This window comes from Budorcas taxicolor, chromosome 11 (assembly GCF_023091745.1).
Source record: "Budorcas taxicolor isolate Tak-1 chromosome 11, Takin1.1, whole genome shotgun sequence".
NCBI lineage: Eukaryota > Metazoa > Chordata > Mammalia > Artiodactyla > Bovidae > Budorcas > Budorcas taxicolor.
This window is the reverse complement of record NC_068920.1, coordinates 11,172,137-11,189,579: the sequence shown is the minus strand read 5'-3', so window position 1 is coordinate 11,189,579 and position 17,443 is coordinate 11,172,137. Positions and strand designations below refer to the sequence as shown.

At 55.9% G+C, this 17,443-nt stretch overlaps 2 protein-coding genes across 2 annotated transcripts in view; one reads left to right on the top strand and one right to left on the bottom strand.

The window, feature by feature from the left end:
* Positions 1 to 4,316, top strand: part of LYRM4 (LYR motif containing 4) — an 87,604-nt gene extending 83,288 nt beyond the window's left edge. Inside the window, exon 3 of the mRNA XM_052647993.1 lies at positions 2,755 to 4,316. Coding sequence (XP_052503953.1) covers positions 2,755 to 2,823 — 69 coding nt within the window. The 3' untranslated portion in view covers positions 2,824 to 4,316. The remainder of the gene's footprint in view (positions 1 to 2,754) is intronic.
* Positions 4,317 to 9,456: 5,140 nt separating this feature from the next.
* Positions 9,457 to 16,192, bottom strand: PPP1R3G (protein phosphatase 1 regulatory subunit 3G). The gene has a single exon (XM_052648042.1). It carries the CDS (start codon positions 16,190 to 16,192, stop codon positions 15,155 to 15,157), a length of 1,038 nt encoding a protein of 345 aa, XP_052504002.1. The 3' UTR covers positions 9,457 to 15,154.
* Between the last annotated feature and the right edge of the window lie 1,251 nt (positions 16,193 to 17,443).

Below are 17,443 nucleotides of genomic sequence, written 5' to 3'. Positions count from 1 at the left end.
GCAGCAGCAGGGATGGCAGAGCACAGAGCAGCCTGACTGTAAAGAACGCGTGTGGACAGCGTTCCCCAGGGTGGGGGCAAAGGTGCAGCCCGGAACCTGCTGGCCCCAGCACGGCCCTGGGGCTTCAGCCGCAGGTCACCTCACCTCGTGGCTGATTCTTGCGCTGTCTCGGCCTGGCCTGGCCTGGCCTGGGGCCTGCATGCAGGCCCGAGGGGCGGCAGCGTGACCACTGAGGGGCTTCTCTCTGGCGGTTTGCCTGGCTCCTGCGGTCACCACCCTGGGGAGGGGCCAGCTCTCACGCTGACAGAATCCTGGGTTCTGCCCGCTTCCAAGAGAGCTTGGTGAAGCCCCTCCGGCAGCACTTCCAGCAGCTGCGGGTGCCGACCCGCCACCGGGTGGCTTTCGCCTTGCAGAGCTTCCCCACGCACCCCGGGGACTCGGGGCCGCTGGCTGGCAGACGGTCTGCCTCCAGTGTCCCCCTGGGGCCGAAGGATGGGGAGTGCAGTGGGCGCCGGCCAGCACGTCCCCTGCTTCACCCGAGCAGCATTCCTCAAGTCTGAACTCTGGAGCGCCCCCTGGTTCCTGGCTCTGCCCTCTTCTCTGGAGCCCTTCTTGGCCCTGAGCGGGACCAGGTCACCTCACATGGCTGCATTTCTTGCGACAGCACCTAGCCCTGTGGATGCTGGCTCTGAGAAACAAGAACTGCATGAACTGTCTGATGGGGCGTCTGTTAGGAGGGCCAGGCTGGGGAAAGGGGCCGTGGGCACACACACTGTCCACCGTGAGCCAGCTGGAAGGACGAGTTTGTTCTGCTAAACTGTTAGACCGTCCATGGGGTCAGTTCTCAAGCAGATGTGCACTTTTCTGCAGGCTCCATCAAGAGCCATAAAAATATTCATACCTGTTTACGCAATAATCCCACTTTTAGAAACCTTTTACAAGAAAAATCAGAGATACTATAAAAGGTTTATACATGAGAATGGTAACCCCAAGACTGTGCAAAAACTCCACAAACATTCATCATATGAGAATGATTAAATAATTTATGCCTCTTCACAATGCAGCTTTGTCCAGTATTAAAATATCCTTTCAAGACTATTTCATGACATAAGGATATAAAGTTAAGTTTTAAAAAGCTGTTATTCCAAATTTAAATATTCTGTTTGAATATATATGCATACATTTTAAATGTCTAAGTGAATAAAAAGAATAGACAGAAAATGCTAGAATATGAACAGCCGCATTCTCTGAAGCTAGTATTGTGGGACAGAAGGAGATCTCTCTAAGCCTCCCTGTGGCTTCCTTTAGACTTCAGAAAATTTCAGACTGCCCATTAACGGCACTTCCCCGGGGGGTAGTAATATTGTTTCCACTTATGCTAGGCACACCTTCTTCTTTGCAGTGACCTTTTTTTATCAGTCATCATATAGTCTACAATTTAAAAGTCACAATACGCATTCGTATCAGTTAGGATTTGGTTTAGTTGTGTATAACAAGAAACCCAAATAACACATTTAAAAATATAGAGATTTATTTTTCTCTCACGTAAAAGAAAAGTTGGCAGTAAGCTAGTTAAGTTGGCTGGTGGCTCCACAGTCATGAAAACCCCAGGCTTCTGCTTCCTGGCTCTCATCTTCAGTGTGATGAAGCAGACTTACCTCCTAGTGCCAGAATGACTGCAGATGCTCCAGCCATCAGGTCGCAGTTACCTCCCTCCTTGTCTATCTCCCCTCCCGGACTCTGAGCTTCCTGAGAGCAGGATCAGTCTCAGTCTCCCCTGAGCACAGTCCTGGTACAGGAGGTGCCTGCTGCTCATCTGTGTCTTGGCTGGGACTGGGTTGCCCTTCACACCTCCTCCAGGGCTCGTGGGGGCTTTCCCTCAACAAACGCCCCTAAATCATCTCTGCGGCTAAGCCCTCTGATCTCCGCTTCCTGCACTCATCCTCTCGTCAGTGGTCGAAGGACTGAGGGCCCCAGGGCCACAGCATGCCTGGGTCACATGCCCTGCCTTTGAGGGGCTCCCAGGGAGACCTGGATGGACACATGCCCTTGAAGGTGGCCCAGGTGGGCTACTGGGTGGGACAGCAGGCTTCCCAGCATCCCTCTGGCTGCTGCCGGCCGGGGGCACGTTAGGAGGCAGAGCTGGCCCCTCGGGAGGTGGCAGGAAGCCCGTTACCCTGCCCACACTGCAGCACACGTGTGACTGGCCCAGGGCACTCACACCCTGTAGGCACCAACGGTGCTGTGGGTCCAAAGCAGAGGACTGTGAAGGTCTGCTGGGAGCCGCCAGGGCTCTCTTGCAGATGAGGGTGCTGAGACCAGAGGATGGAGGTGGACAGTGAGACAGGTGCGTGCAGAGCCAGGCTTTGCCGGTGTGGACAAGGCTCACGCACGCTTTACGGTAAAACTCCATCCTGACAGAAGAACCGGTCCTAAGGGCCGGAAGTCCTGTGGGTGCAGAGTCACCGTGCGTGAGGCGGCCCGGGTCTCACTGGCTCAGGATAGCCCGCCTCTGGGGCTGTCCAGGGGCGAGCAGGCGTGAATGGGAACTTCGCACTGTCCCCAAAGCGGGGGAACTGGTGGGGCGGGGTACGGTGCCAGGACGCAGCCGAAGCAAAGCCATGACGGCACTCTGCCCGCAGCACGGTCTCCAGAACGACGCACGCCTGCACCGACACCCTGGAGACGCTCTTCCTGAGTTTTCACAGCTGACAGAGCCCGAGTTCCTGATCTTTGTCTTCTCTTTGCCTCCAGGTGCACATTGGCCAAATGTATTCGACCGACAAGCTTGTCATTGAGAATCGAGAGAAGCCCCGGGCCTAGGAGCCGGGACCGGCCTCCAGCAGCAGCGTGGACCACCGGCAGCACCGTCCTGCTTGCCGTGGGGCCCCCAGCAGGCCTCGAGGGGCCTCCGCGTCAGCTTCAAATAGCCTCACTCTGCCCGCCCTCCAGGAACTGATGAACTGAGCGGAGTGTCCCCTCTTGCACAGCTTTGGTGACAGAGACCGGCTGGCGCTGGCTGTCCCCGGTTCAAGCGCCAGCAGGAAGAGCTAGAGTGCCTCGAGGGAAGGCCGTGTCCCGCCCCGCCCCGCCCCGCCCCGCCTGCGGCTCCGCCGCGCCTGTACAGAGCATTTCCAGACGCGCTTCTGGGTCCTTGACAGTAAACGAAAGCGTCTCCCTGGCCCTCTACCAGACTCGCGTGTCTTCGTGGCTAACGCGCTTTTGGTTCCTGCTGGTGATGGGCCTGCAGAGGGCGGTGGGGGGCCTGGCAGGGAGGGTCCAGCCCTGAGCTGAGTGTCCCCTTTGCAAAGGCAAGTCCACACACTGGGAGAGATGCAGGGACGGAGGGGAGCAGGGTGCATCCTACCACTGAGACCCAGGCCCAGCGTGACAACAGAGGTTCCCTGTGTGTGGCTGCTCACCTGGGGACGGTCCTACAACCCGCTGCCCAGGGTGGCCTCAGGATGACTGTCATCTGCCCCACTAGGGAGCTTGCTAGAAACACGGAATCTCAAGCCACACCCCAACCTGATTTGAATCAGAATCTTCAGTCTGACACACCCCAGGGGACCCCAGTGTACACTGAAACGTGCGTCCCAAAGCTCACTCACTGAGTCAGAGTCACTTGGAGAGACTGGGAGTTTTTGAAAAGAAGTTTCTCAGCACTTCATATTCTGACTTGATAAGTGACAGATGAGGCATAGTTACTTATTTGTTCAGTCGCTGTCGTGTCCAACTCTGCAGCCCGTGGACTGCAGCCCGCCAGGCTCCCTGTCCATCACCAGCTCCTGTAGTTTACCCAAACTCAAGTCCATTGAGTCGGTGATGCCATCCAACCATCTCATCCTCTGTCATCCCCTTCTCCTGCCTTCAGTCTTTCCCAGCATCAGGGTCTTTTCCAGTGAGTCAGTCCTTCACATCAGGTGGCCAAAGTATTGGAGTTCCAGCTTCAGCATCAGTTCTTGCAGTGAATATTCAGGGTGGATTTCCTTTAGGACTGACTGGTTTGATCTCCCTGCTGTTCAAGGAACTCTCAAGAGCCTTCTCCAGCACCACAGTTGAGAAGCATCAGTTCTCTGGCACTCAGCCTTCGATATTGTCCAGCTCTCACATCCGTACGTGACCACTGGAAAAACCATAGCTTTGAGTGAACTGACTTTTGTCAGCAAAGTAATGTCTCTGCTTTTTAATATGCTGTCTAGTTTGGTCATAGCTTTTCTTCAAGGAGCAAGCGTCTTTTAATTTCATGGCTGCAGTCACCATCTGCAGTCATTTTGGAGCCCAAGAAAATAAAGTCTGACACTGTTTCCACTGTTTCCCCATCTGTTTGCCATGAAGTGATGGGACCTGATGCCGTGATGTTTGTTTTTTGAAGAGTTTTAAGCCAGCTTTTTCACTCTCCTCTTTCACTTTCATCAAGAGGCTTTTTAGTTCCTCTTCACTTTCTGCCATAAGGGTGGTGTCATCTGCATATCTGAGGTTATTGATATTTCTCCCGGCAATCTTGATTCCAGCTCGTGCTTCATCCAGCCCAGCATTTCTCATGATGTACTCTGCATAGAAGTTAAATAAGCAGGGTGACAATATACAGCCTTAACGTACTCCTTTTCCTATTCGGAACCAGTCTGTTGTTCCATGTCCAGTTCTAACTGTTGCTTCTTGACCTGCATATATTCTTCTCAGGAGACAGGTGAGGTGGTCTGGTATTCCCATCTCTATAAGAATTTTCCAGTTTGTTGTGATCCACACAGTCAAAGGCTTTAGTGTAGTCAATGAAGCAGAAGTAGATGGCTTTTTGGAATTCCCTTGCATTTTCTATAATCCAGCAGATGTTGACAATTTGATCTCTGGCTCCTCTGCCTTTTCTAAATCAGAGGAACCATAGTTCAAATCACCAACAATAATTTATAAATTTTAAATTTCTTCTGGTCTTTTTAATGTTTAGCCAGTTCAGGAAACTGCCCTTTGAGTTCGCTGAAGGTAGAAACAATATTCATGTGCATTTATCCTTGAAAACACATCAGTTCAAAACAGGAAAAGAAGGAATTACTAACCTACTTCTTCGGAAGTTTCTGAGGGACCCGGACACCGGTTTTTTTCTTGCTTATCACCCCCCTCCATCTGCAGTACTAAGTGATTTTATCACTCACAGGTTTGGGTTTACAGCAGGCTCGTATAAGTAGCCACAGGTGGTGACTGTCGCTGACGTGCCGCCGCACCACTCCCCGCGTACTTTAATTCTCACAGTCACGGGAGTTCTCCCACCCTGGGGAAGACCGTGTCTGCCTGCCTCGTCTGCGGATGGTAGATGGTGTGTGACCCTGCGTTCAGATGGTCCCGACATGCGTTTGTGCCTCTGGCCCTGACTGACTGTTCCAGGATGCTCTGGCCCCTGTGTGCCCATGAGACCCATCCCTGCCCAGCCCCGGGTCTGTTCCCCCTGTAAACCCAGATCTTTGCATGTCGTAGGTCCACAGTGTGAGAGCACCACTCTGCAGATGGTGGCGTGGTGGGAGGCAAACCTCCCCACCGCCCCAGCTGGCTGTCCCGGGGCAGCGTCAGCCTGGATGTGTGGCGCCAGGGCCCGCTCCCCTCTGCCCGGGCAGGGATTTGATCACTCAGAAACAACTGCGTAGGACCAGGGTGCCGGCCAACAGATGTCAGCTCGGACGTCACTCCACTCCATTAAGGAAACCTCCAGAGCCTCGCCCCGCCCTTCCCCTCCTGCTGAATTCACTTAGCAACTGAAACGAGAAGATCCTGTTTGTTCTCGGGTGAGGTGAGCCCTGTCCACAGAGACTCTGCCACCAAGCGAGTCCCCTCCATCTCCCTCCACCCGCAGCCTCACCAAGGGGACTGGCGTGCCCCCCGCCCTCCAGGGGGACGACAAGCATGCAGTCCCCACACCAGGGAGCAGGTTCCCTGGGCTGCGCTGGGAGGGGCGTCTCCTGGACACCCCCAGCCGCAGACACGACGCGCCTTGATGAACACGGTCAGAACCCAGAATCCAAACTCGACCGAAGACAGCCGCAGGGACCACGTTTTAACCGTTCCGCCTGTTAATCTGCAGCAGCCCCGCGATAGTGGCCCCTGCGAGACGCAGAAGCCACAAGAAGCAGCGCGTGGGTCGTGGGCAGGGACACAGCCGGGGAGATCAGTGGACGAAGGCAGGTCCCTCGCTGGTGCCTGGTCCTAGGAACAAGGGAGCAGCCCGGGAGGGCGTGCGCGCCGCAGACCCCGGGGTGCATCTCTGTTACAGCAGATCTGGGCAAACTCGACGTTGGTAAAGAAGGCAGGCTTTTTCTCTGGCCGTTTGCCCTGAGTCTACGGGCAGGGCTCACCTCACCCCTGAGAACAGAGGATCTCGCTTCTCAGTCTGTCTGCAGCCCTTGGACCTGCAGGGAAGCTTTCATGAAAATGGCTTCTCCTGTCGAGATCCACATGGGGAGTAAGACAGATATTCTTGCTCAGGAGATGCTCAAAGGCAAAGCTTTAAGTCCAAAGACCCTCCGAGAACCCAGAGCAGAGCCCTCCGAGATGACTCTGGGAGGACCGCTGATGCTAACACCGCCAGCAGACAAAGCTGGTGTCTCGTCTTGAAGTTGGACCACGAGCAACGGTTGACTCCAGTGGAGCTGGGATCACACTTGCTCTCTGACCCAGCGTCCCTGCGCCCGCCCGAGGGCCGCGTCAGGCATCGACGTGCGGGCAGCCCCTCCCTGAGGAGCTGCACTTCCGGGGGTCATGGCTCAGCAGGAAAGAGGAGAAACCTTTTCCTCTCATCAGCCAGAGAGTTACTGGGAGCCCCTCCTAAATGTCAAGTTAAACATTGTGAAAGTATTTCAGTAGAACTTCCCTTCAGTTACTGAGTGAACTCAGGGTGACTACGTCTATCTTGAACATGGAGACAGTTTAATAACAACATAACTGGTTCTAAGTTTTTAAAGGAGTAAATTTTTTTTTTGCATTAAAAAAATTTATTTATTGAAGTACTGTGGACTTTAAATGTTGTGTTGGTTTCAAGTGTATAGGATGGTGACTCTATTTCTTTTTTTTTAGATTTGTACAGGGTCTTAGAAAAATGAATTTGTCATTCCATGGAAGGAGTACTTTCCATTTAGGTGCAGCTTTGTGATTATGAAGCACGTGTGGGACACACGATCGAGGATCCACCATTAATGCTAAGAGCCTCATCTTCCACTCACACTTCAACCATGGAGCTTATTTGGGATTATTAACTTGGCAGATTTTAGCATGTATTTTTACTTCTAAAAACACAGCCTTTCACTTCCTCGTGGGACTCTAAAGACAGAGACTTGTTCAGAGAGGGAAAATGATGTATCAATAGCCCAGATCTCAGAAATAAATAAAGCATTTCTTAAAAAAAAAAAAAAAAAAATTGGAAGACAGGACTATGGTGTGGTGGGAGGAATGCAAATGGTGGGGAAAAGTCCAGCCCCTGAGGCGGACAGCTAAAGACTCGGGTCTAATTTCATGTTCAGCTCATGAATGTCACCTTCATGTTCCAGGGTCCCAGGGCTGACCAGACTCCTAGTGACCTTTCTAGCTTTAAAAGCCTGCAATCCCAGCTAAATCAAAAGGAAAGAAACCATCCTGCAGGCCGGCCATTCGCTAGTCTCGCTTTCGCTTCTTTGGCTATACCTCGTGGCTTGCAGCGTCCTAGTTTCCCAACCAGGGCTGAACCCGCGCCCTGGCAGGAGAACACTGAGTCCCAACCGCTGGACCACCAGGAATTCCCTGAACGCTAGTTTTTGGCACAATCAGCCAGAAATCTTCAGCATCCATCCCCAGCTTCGTGTGGAACTCTGGTGCTGTTTGGGGCCAGCCAGAGCACTCAGCCCAGCCCGTGGCCCACAAGAATATGGATTTGGGGTGGACTGGGCAGTGAAGCCAGCTGGGCTCCTGCAGAGGCACAGAGAAGTAACCCATGGGGGAGGCCGTGGCCCCTCGGATTCCTCCCAGCCAGCAGTTCAGAGTCTGAGCCAACCAGTGTGTTTCCGGCTTCTTCCAAGCTGAGCACTTTTCCTCCCTGGCTTCTGCTCTTCTGTGATTCCTCAAGGAGAATGTGAACCCAGCTGAGAAAGAAAAGGTGAGCCTCTTGCTCACCAGCAGTAACTGTCCCCTCACACATCTTTGCAGCAGGTTCAAAAGAAAGTTCTGAATGTACTCGGCAGAGCGCTCAGTTTGGGGTTGAGGCACGCGGGGGCTGACACCAGCCAGGGGTCCCCGTCCCCGAGAGTCTGGCTTCACGGCTGGGGAGCCCCGCTAGACACCTGGAGAACAATCAGAAAACCAGCCAGTGCTGGCCGGGGCGCGAGCAAGAAAGCGGGCTGGGCAGCGGGAGCGCGCAGAGATCCTGGGGCTGGAATAGCCTGGGGGGGTTGAAGACTCAGGTCAGGAGGTGGAGGGCGTATCGGAAGGCAGGCACCCCGTGAGTGGGAGCGGAGACGGGGCAGGATGTCCTGGCTCTTCAGCAACTTCCTGGGCTTCACAAGGGGCTCATTGGCAAAGAACCCACCTGCCAGTGCAGGAGACATGAGAGACCCCGGTTCGATGCCTGGGTCAGGAAGACCCCCCTGGAGCAGGAAATGGCACCCTGCTCCAGTGTTGCTACCTGGAGAATCCCACGGACAGAGGAGCCTGGGGGCTACAGTCCATGGGGTCACAAAGAGTCAGACACGACTTACTGGCGGTCCAGGGGTCAAGACTCCACGTTTCCACTGCAGGGGGCGTGAGATCAGTCCCTGGTCGGAGAACTAAGATCCCACATGCAGAGTGGCCGAAAGGTTTTTTAAAAAAATAGTGCATGCTTGACACGCCACAGAGAGCCTCCCTTCAAGCTCACAACCGTGTAGTTAGGCAAGAATCCTGCCCCTGCTTGGCAGATGTGAAAACTCACGCTCTCTAGGGAAGGGACATGTTCAAGAGCACAGGGACGGTGAGGCCGAGCTGTGTCCACGGCCGGCCAGGCTCACCTGGAGCGGGTGTGTCGTTCCCACGTCAGGCCACCTACAGGCAGCCCGGCGCACCTCTCTGCTAGCACTGCGCCTGGCAATGCTTCACACGCTGCTCAGGAGCAGGTTTTCTTTCTTTAAAAAAAAAAAGTTCAGCATTGTTATTAACTTTTTATCTGAAATGGTTTGAAACTCACAAGTATTTGCAGAAAAAGCAGAGAATTCCCGGGTTCACGTCTCATAACCTGCCCCAGCGATAGTATCTCCTGTAACCCTGGCTCACTGGCAGAACCGGGGAATGGATGCTCGGACACTACTACTGACTCGGGTTCCCCAGCCTCGCGCTGAGGTCTCGGGCCCCCGCGCTGGGGGCCTGTGTGTGTTCTGCAGGATGTCCACGGCATCCGCGGCCTCGACCCACTCAGTCCAGAGCCCCCCGCCGCAGTGGTGAGCCCCGAAAACGTTCAGACTCAGTGACAGCTTTCACGGTCCCAAATCACTTCACATTCTTTATTCAAATTAGGACTTTGGGTTCAGCACTTTTTTCCAGTGTAGCACATACAGAAATATCACCATAACAGCAGAGAAGCTCCCAGAACACTTCCTCCAAATTCCTTAGAACTGAAAAGAATTTTCAAACCACAAAGATATAATCATCCTTTTAAAAATCGAGGAGAAACACAGGGGCTGGGTTCGGACTACAGTAGTTCTGAGTTTAAACAGTGTCAGAATCACATTCACAGAAACCTGTTTCTCCAGCCAGATATCCCACCAGGCACATTTCTCAGGCACATGTCAAAAGGAAGGTTAATGAGGTTACTTTCTCTCACATTATTAGCAGGGACTGTGCAGAATTCCTCACAAGCACGTTAAAATATCCTGTCTGGGAGGGTGGGCGACACGGACCGCTCGGGCCCCCACAGTTCTGACTTGGGAGGGCAGGCTCTGTGTGCCCCCCACACACACGCGGCCACGGTCGTCTTGGACCCTGAGACCTGCCCCCACCCCTCTGTGAGCCAGAGCTGTCCGGAGCAGCCTCCCTCGAGAGCTCAGGGCTTCCAGACACCCTGGGGTGAGCCGTGTTGCATTTTCAGACCCTGAAGGAACGATATGGGTATTTGGTGACATTGAGGTGGCCACGGATTCAACCACACTGGGCTGAAGTCAGACCATCGCTCACACAAGGGAGCCCCCGCGCTGGAGCCGGGTCGTGCTACCGGACCATCCCCGGCCTCCGCGGTCACGTACAAGTAACGGGTCACAGGTGTCTGTCCTACAGAGATTGGCGCCGATGGCTTTAGAAACCCTTGGCTTAACAGACTCATCCCTGGGGTCTCCTGAGCCGCCTGCACGCTGTCGGGTCAGGGCCCCCAGAGCCCTGCCCTGGTCTTCACGGCAGCCTGCGGCCCACCCTGCCCAGCCCAGGGTCTCGGGGCAGGGAGGTCCCGCCACCCTCGGGCCCAGGCCCCACGTGGCACATCCTCTCCCTGGCACCGGCTCCTGGCTCCAGGTCGGCGGGCCATGCAGGGCTGGGCAGCCCCCAGCCTCAGAACCCAAGACGTCGCAGCCCATTCTGAAGGTGTTTCCCCGGCAAGAAAAACTAGTCTTTCAGGGCAGTTGCATCAGTGCAGAAATTCCGTTTTCTTGTTGTTGTTAATCTTTTATTTATTTATGGATTTGGCCACGTCTTAGCTGAGAGACTCAGGATCCTTAGTCGTGGCACGTGAGCTCTAGTTCCCCGGCCAGGGATCAAACCCTAGCCCTACATTGGGAGCGCAGGGTCTGAGCAGCTGGACCACCAGGGACGTTCCCAGAAAGTCATTAAAGATGACAAAAAAACCCAGCAAAGCCTCAAATGCCATTAACAGAAGCACCTCTGGTTCAGACGTTCTGGGATGGGAAAATAAGCAAGGGAATCCCAGATCTAAATGTGGGCTGGTTTTGTTTTTTCCGAAAGAACATATTCTCCTCAACCAGGCTGAAAAGGACATACAAAATGGAATTCTCTAAGCCATTTAAAGTGGTTCTGAATGTAAATGCACATTTCTTTTTATGTAATGTAAAAATCAGACAAAACCTAACGTCCTACAAGAGACAGTCACCTGTTTCTCCCACTTCGGGTATGAAAAACGCCGATTCAGCTGCATCCAAACAGCCTCCTGATGTCAGGCGTTCTCCCAGAGCTGTCCCTGGAGGCGCTGTACCCACAAACATCTTAGAGCCCTTCCAGGCGGCCCCTTTAAGGACCATGAATTTCCCCCCACCATGAACTTCTCACATGCTCAGGTGGGTGTTTTCTCAACAGAACATGTGTAGCTGTTTCTAGAAAGGCCTTCTGCAGGACTGCGCAGGTATTCTTCCACCTGGAGGTTAAACGTTTCAAGCTCAGTTCACCAAACACCTGCTTTCACTCTTTACTCCATTCAGAGTTTCAGACTGAGTTTCCCATTTCTGGACACATTAGGAGGCTGCTGGTTCTCCTTGAGCAATGGCTTAACACGTTTCAGAGAACCTGAGCAGTGCCAACAATACCAGTGGGATGGGTAATTAACAAGTCTGATTTCTCCAAAATGTCTGGCAGTGTCTCTACAGCATCTTTGCTTTCCCAGAGATGTTTGTGTATCTAAAGATTTCCAGGTTGAAATGGCTCTGAACTCCTGACTTCGTAGACTTCCGCTCCTCTGTTAGATTCACCAAGTACGTCTCACTGTCACACCTTAACAGCGAGTCCTTGATCTTCGCCATCTCAGAAATCTCCCTGCAGCCAAAAGGTGACTCATTTCTTTCTTTACCAAAAATGTGTCTGTTCACAGAGGGTGAAGCCAAAGAACTAACTCTCCAGGATGCAAATACTACATCAGAGTCAAAGGGCTTTCAGTCCTGGCGAGCCTAAAGTTACACTGTTTAGCTGTCCAGCCACCAGCCTGGGAGGCTGAAAGGACCACAAAGTGCTGCGTCCTGACAGTCCGCTGATCAGCAGAAGGGAGCCTGGACGAGGAGGAGACACAGCAGGCCACCTGGGGGAGTGTGTCCATCCATCACGAATCCCGAGGAGAAGCAGGGTCGGCCTCTCCCGAAGGGGCTTCAGGCACCGGCCCGCTTACTGACAGTAAGGCCAGGATGGCCCTGCAGGAGGAAAGGAGGGTCACTGGGCTGGACCCAGATTCTGCTCAGCCCCTTGCCTCTGTGACTGCGCAAAGCACACCTCCTCCCCCATGCTGGCAGACCGTCCAGGCCTGGCGTCACAGGGGCTGGCCGGGCAAAGCTGGACTGCAAACAGCCCACTGTTTGTCAGGGCTGCCTGCTAAGCTACAGCACGCACGGTGACCCCTTTTAACCTACAAACCCGTGTCCCATGACGTGAGCCAGAAACGCACACCAGTACCGTGATGTCGCACAAGAGCAGAACCTCCCATTTCTTCCCGAAGGCTGTTCCTTGCACTCCTGACAAAGTACACACGACTCAGGTCACAATACCCTACGTGGCTCCAAGCCACACGCTCCTCAGAAACAAGCAGCTGAGTGAGGGAATGAGGAAGCCGAGCAGACTGAAACACATAAACACCGCTGTGCCAGAGAGCAGAAACGTGGGAACTCATAAAATGATACGCCAGGACTCCAAAACAAGCCTCCCGAAATTAGACAAGCAGCCAGCTCTGCGTGGCTCAAACCCACAGCATCTCCCAGGAAGCCCTCGCCTGGTCAGGGCAGGAGGGGTGCGGCAGGCGGGGGCATGGCCAGGTGGGGAACGCACGGCACACCTGTCGGGAGAAGGCCCCCCAGCCCTGCAGCTGGATGCTGGGTGGCCACTGCCACCGCCCCTGCTGCAGGACGGCCCCCGAGCCATGGTCCGCCGCCCTCACAGAGCTGCCCGGTGTCCCCAGCCACACCCGCTGGGCCACTTTATCATTATGAAGTTTTTTTTATAAGCACATGTGAATGAGGTCATCCACATGACCATTTTTTTAGGTCCGCTTTACTCCAGCTGTAAATCGTAGTTCATTAACTTCTGATGGCTTTCCACTCATAAATCAGTATTTAAATTTTTTTTCCATGGTCAGTTACCTTTGGCAAACACGGCCATAGTCAAAAAGGATATTTTACAAACCAGACTTCAAACTAAATATTTCTATAGCTTGAGACATCCCATTTTGAGGCATGAAAATATCTGGCAGGTTTTTGTAGCTTGATGTTAATTCTGAGAAGTGCCATAGTTTAGCTGTCTTGACTTTCTATTATTTCTTTTTTTCTCCTTTTTTTTTTCCCTGCAGCATAGGGGATCTTAGTTCCTCAGCCAGGGATCAAACCCTCATTCCCTACATTCTTAATCACTGGGCCACCAGGGAGGGAAGTCCCTCTGCTATTTCTTAGAAGCAGCATATGGAGTCCCCTCCCCAGTACAGGAATAATTGTGCTCATTCCTATCAGTGCACTAAGATACTTATTCAGTGTCTTAGCGTTTATTGTAATCAAGATTACCCAGAGTAATGCGACCAGTTTTGCCTTTACCCAAAGGAGGTTTATGTCAAGCGACAAATTTTTACTAAAATTTTAACTGCTTTGTTAAGTGTAACTCTCAACATATAGTTTAAAAAAAAACAAACAAACAAAAAAAAAAACTACTTCTCTAGAGCAGGGGTTGGCAGACTTTCTCTAAAGGGCCAGACAGTAACTATTGCAGAGCTTGCCATGAGGTCTCTTGCAGCTACTCATCTCTGCACTTGTGGCAGGAAGATGAAGCGGGTAACATGTACATGAACATGCATGGCTGTGTTCCTACAAACCTGTACTGACAGGCACTGACATTTGAATTCTGTACGCTTCTTATGTGTCACAAAAACAGTATTCTTCTTTTGAATTCTTCCAACTGTTTAAAAATGGAAAAGACATTCTTAGCTCTCAGGACCTACAAGAACAACCTTCAGGCTGCATCTGGCCCATGGGCTGTAGGTTGCCTACCCTGGTTCTTAGAAAGTGGCAGTGAAACCGCCGCTCCCTGAAGATTAACATTGCAAAACGGAGCTGACCATACCAGCCAGGTGCCCGAACTTGTGAAAACCAAAGACAGACCGATTACCAAGGGATGACGGATATCTGAAGAAGTCGAGTCCTCAGGAGGCTCACCGGCCCTGGTCGTGCATGGCCACCTTATCCTGGCATCCACGGCCATCAGCAGTGAATGAAGACCACCAACCAGACTGGTGCCCATAGTCGTAGCCTGTGCAAGGTGCCCAGTGGGTTCAGAGCAGGATCTTCTTGGTGGGCAGGCTTCATCCTTCAAGTCACCACTCCACACTGTGGCTCCAAGAGGCACAGAAGACTCTTTCCTTCCCTCATCTCCTGCTGCGGAGTCCGGCCATCGAGAGTCCAGCTCCTCTGACTGCTGATGGCCCAGAAGTCCAGCAGCAACCATGTGTTTTGCCTGCTGGAGCTGGAGGCCAGGGACCGGCTCTGACGGCTCACAGCCAAGGCCTGAGGATCACTCTGGCATTTCAACTCACCAAGCATCTTCTTCTGCCTGAGGAAAGAACGACTTATACAAAACGTTTTTAAGAACACTCTAACCCACTATGGAAAATCTAGGCCCTTACCACATCAGAGAGGAGGGATGGAACAAGGAAAATTTAAAACACTGCGGTTTGCTTAAAGTGCAGCAGCATCCGCTGAAGATGGCCCGACTGCCAAGGCCTCCCAAACTGCCGGGAGCTGAAATATCAGGGAGCAGCCATGCATGAGGCCTTAAATTTTCAAAAGGATATCTGTATGCAAGCGCAAACACTCCCCAGATCCCGATTAAGAGAAAAGGCAGCAACGACGCGGAGGCTCCTGGGGACCCGCTATCCATGCCAGCCCTTGGCGCGATGCTTCCACCTCTCCCTGAGAGCTGAAGGGGCGTCCACAGTTAAAAACAGATTCCAAGGGTTTGCAGCCTCGCTCAAGAGTCTTATTCGTGGAGGAATGTCCCTGCTCGGAATCTTCAGGACTTCTTCCCATTCGATGCGGGGCTAGAATTCCAAACGCCAAAGAGGCTGGGAAGGCAGGGCGGTTGGCCCGGGCTCAGTGCTTGCTGGCAGGATCTGTCTGGGTGCCAAGGAGCTTTCACTGAGGGCCTCCCTCTCCCCGGGGGGACGGTGCCCGGCTGCCTGGGCGTCACGCGCCTTCAGCGCAGCCCCGCGGGCTCAGAGCGCGTCTGCCGGGCGCCCCGAGCGCAGCGTGTAGTTGGCCCCCGCATTGTTGTCCCAGTACTCGCCCTGGGCGCAGCGGTAGCAGATGGCGAAGTGGACGGCGAGGCCCGGCGCATCCGCGTCCTCCCCCTCCGTGGGCAGCAGGCCCGGGGGCAGGGACAGCGCGAAGTGGAAGCGCTCGGCGTCGGGCTCCTCCTCGCCGTCCCCGGGCTCCCCCGACGGCGCGTCCGGCGGCAGGGGCTTCCCCGGCTCGGGCCGCAGCTCGGCCGGCACGTCCAGGAAGGAGCGCCACTCGGTGAAAGTGTAGCGCACGGCCACGGTGCGCGGCCCGGGGCAGCCCAGCACCCGGCCCGAGCCGGTCACCTCCGCGCCGCCGGGCGCCGCGCACTGCACGCGTTCCAAGCACACGCGCTGTCTCCGCAGGCGCGCGGCCGCGGCGCTCGGCCCCGGCAGCTCGAAGAGGGGCTGCAGCCGGGGCGGCGGCGGCGCGCGGGGGCCCGCGGCCACCACCGCGGCCAGCAGGCCGGGGAGCCCCTCCAGGTCCTCGGCGCGCGCCGGGAAGCTGCGCAGGCGGGAGAGCACGGCGGGGGGCACCTGCGGCTCCTCGGCCCCGCTGAAGTGCTTCACGCGGGCCAGGCTCAGCCCCAGCGCGTCCGCGAACTGCACCCGCTTCTTGCACTTGGCGCAGCAGTCGCCCTGACCTAGCGGCGCGTCCTCGGCCGCCTCGCCGCCCTCCGGCCCCGGGGCAGGCGGCTGGCGCTGCCGCAGGAACTGGGCCGCCTGCAGGATCGTGTCGGTGGGCAGCGAGAAGGAGCGCGCGCGGCGGCGGCCCTCCAGCCGCGCCTCCTGCTCCCGCGGGGTGGCCGGCTCCTGCGAGGACCCGCGCTCGGCGTCGGGGTCCGGGGCCGCCGCCACGCAGCCGCCCTCCGTGAGGGGCGCTCCCGCGGCGGGCGGCTCCCCGGCGGCCCGGGGCTCTTCCGAGGGCGCGGGTCCCGGCGCCTCCGCACCTAGCAGCACCCCCCGGGGCTCCATGACGCCCTGGCCCGGGACTTGTCCTCGGGACGCTTGACGCCTGGGGAGGTGCACAGAGAGCGCAGCGCCCGCCTCGGTCCGGGAGGAAAAGGCAGTTCCAGTCGGGAGGCTCGGGGGTTTGGCCGCGCTGCCCGGGGCGGGGTGGGAGCAGGGCGCGGGCCGGGCGCGGCCGCAGGGACTGGGGCCGGCCGGCGGGCCGCGGAGTCCGGGCGGGCGGGGTCCCGGGGCTCCCCGGCTCACCCAGTCCTGCCCCCCCGAGCTCGGGAGTGAGCGCGCGCTCAGCTCGGTCGTCCTTCTCACCGCGAGGTCGACCCCGCGGGTCTGGACGGGTCCGCCCTCCCGAGGGTCGCGGCGCGGTCTCCCGTGCGCCGTCGCGCCCGCCGAGGAGGCGCAAAACTGCGGAAAACTCGCAGCGGGGCGGCGGCGGGCCTCGCGGATCGGCTTCTCCTTCCTCCCCAAGTTCCAGGCGCTCGGAAGCGGGCCCGGCCCGGTGCGACCGCCCCACGGGCGCCGGCGGACCCGGACCAGGTCCGGGCCGGAGACTGCGCGGGGCCGGGGCCCGGGCGGGGGCCGCTTCCGAGCGCCTCCGGAGGCCATTCGCCCGGGGCCCGGGCGCACGTCCCGCCCCGCCCCTCTGCCCGCCCGCCGCGCTCGGGCCGGAGCGGGGGGACCTGGGTCGCGGCCCGGCCTCCTGGAGCGGGGCCCGCCGCGGGGAGGGGTGCTGGGGGCGCTGCCCAAAGCGGCTTCTGGTTGGTTTCGCTTTGTTTCCTTTTTAAGGCTGACGTTGGCTGCCTGCAGGTCGGAGTTTCTCGAGCGTCGCTCGCGTCTGTCACCTGGCCCGGGTGTGCAAGCTCAGGACTGGGCCCCACCCTAGGGTTCAGTCTGTAGGCCCGGGGTGGGGCCGCAAAGTATTTCTCGCAGGAACATGCGCGAGCTCCTTCGTGGCCTCCCACGCTAGCGTGGAACGCCTTGATTGCCTGTCAACCTGGGGACTTACAAGAGGCCCCAGACATACCTGGCGCGTCTACCTGTTGGAACAAAGACAAGATTTGGGGAAGATCATTGTTTTTACCTTTACCTAAACGCTGACATAGGGCTTCCCTCATAGCTCAGTTGGTAAATCATCTGTCTGCAATCCAGGAGACGGGTTTGAATTCTCGGTCAGGAAGATTCCCCCTGGAGAAGGAAATGGCAACCCACTCCAGTATTCTTGCCTGGAGAATCCCATGGACAGAGGAGCCTGGCGGGCTA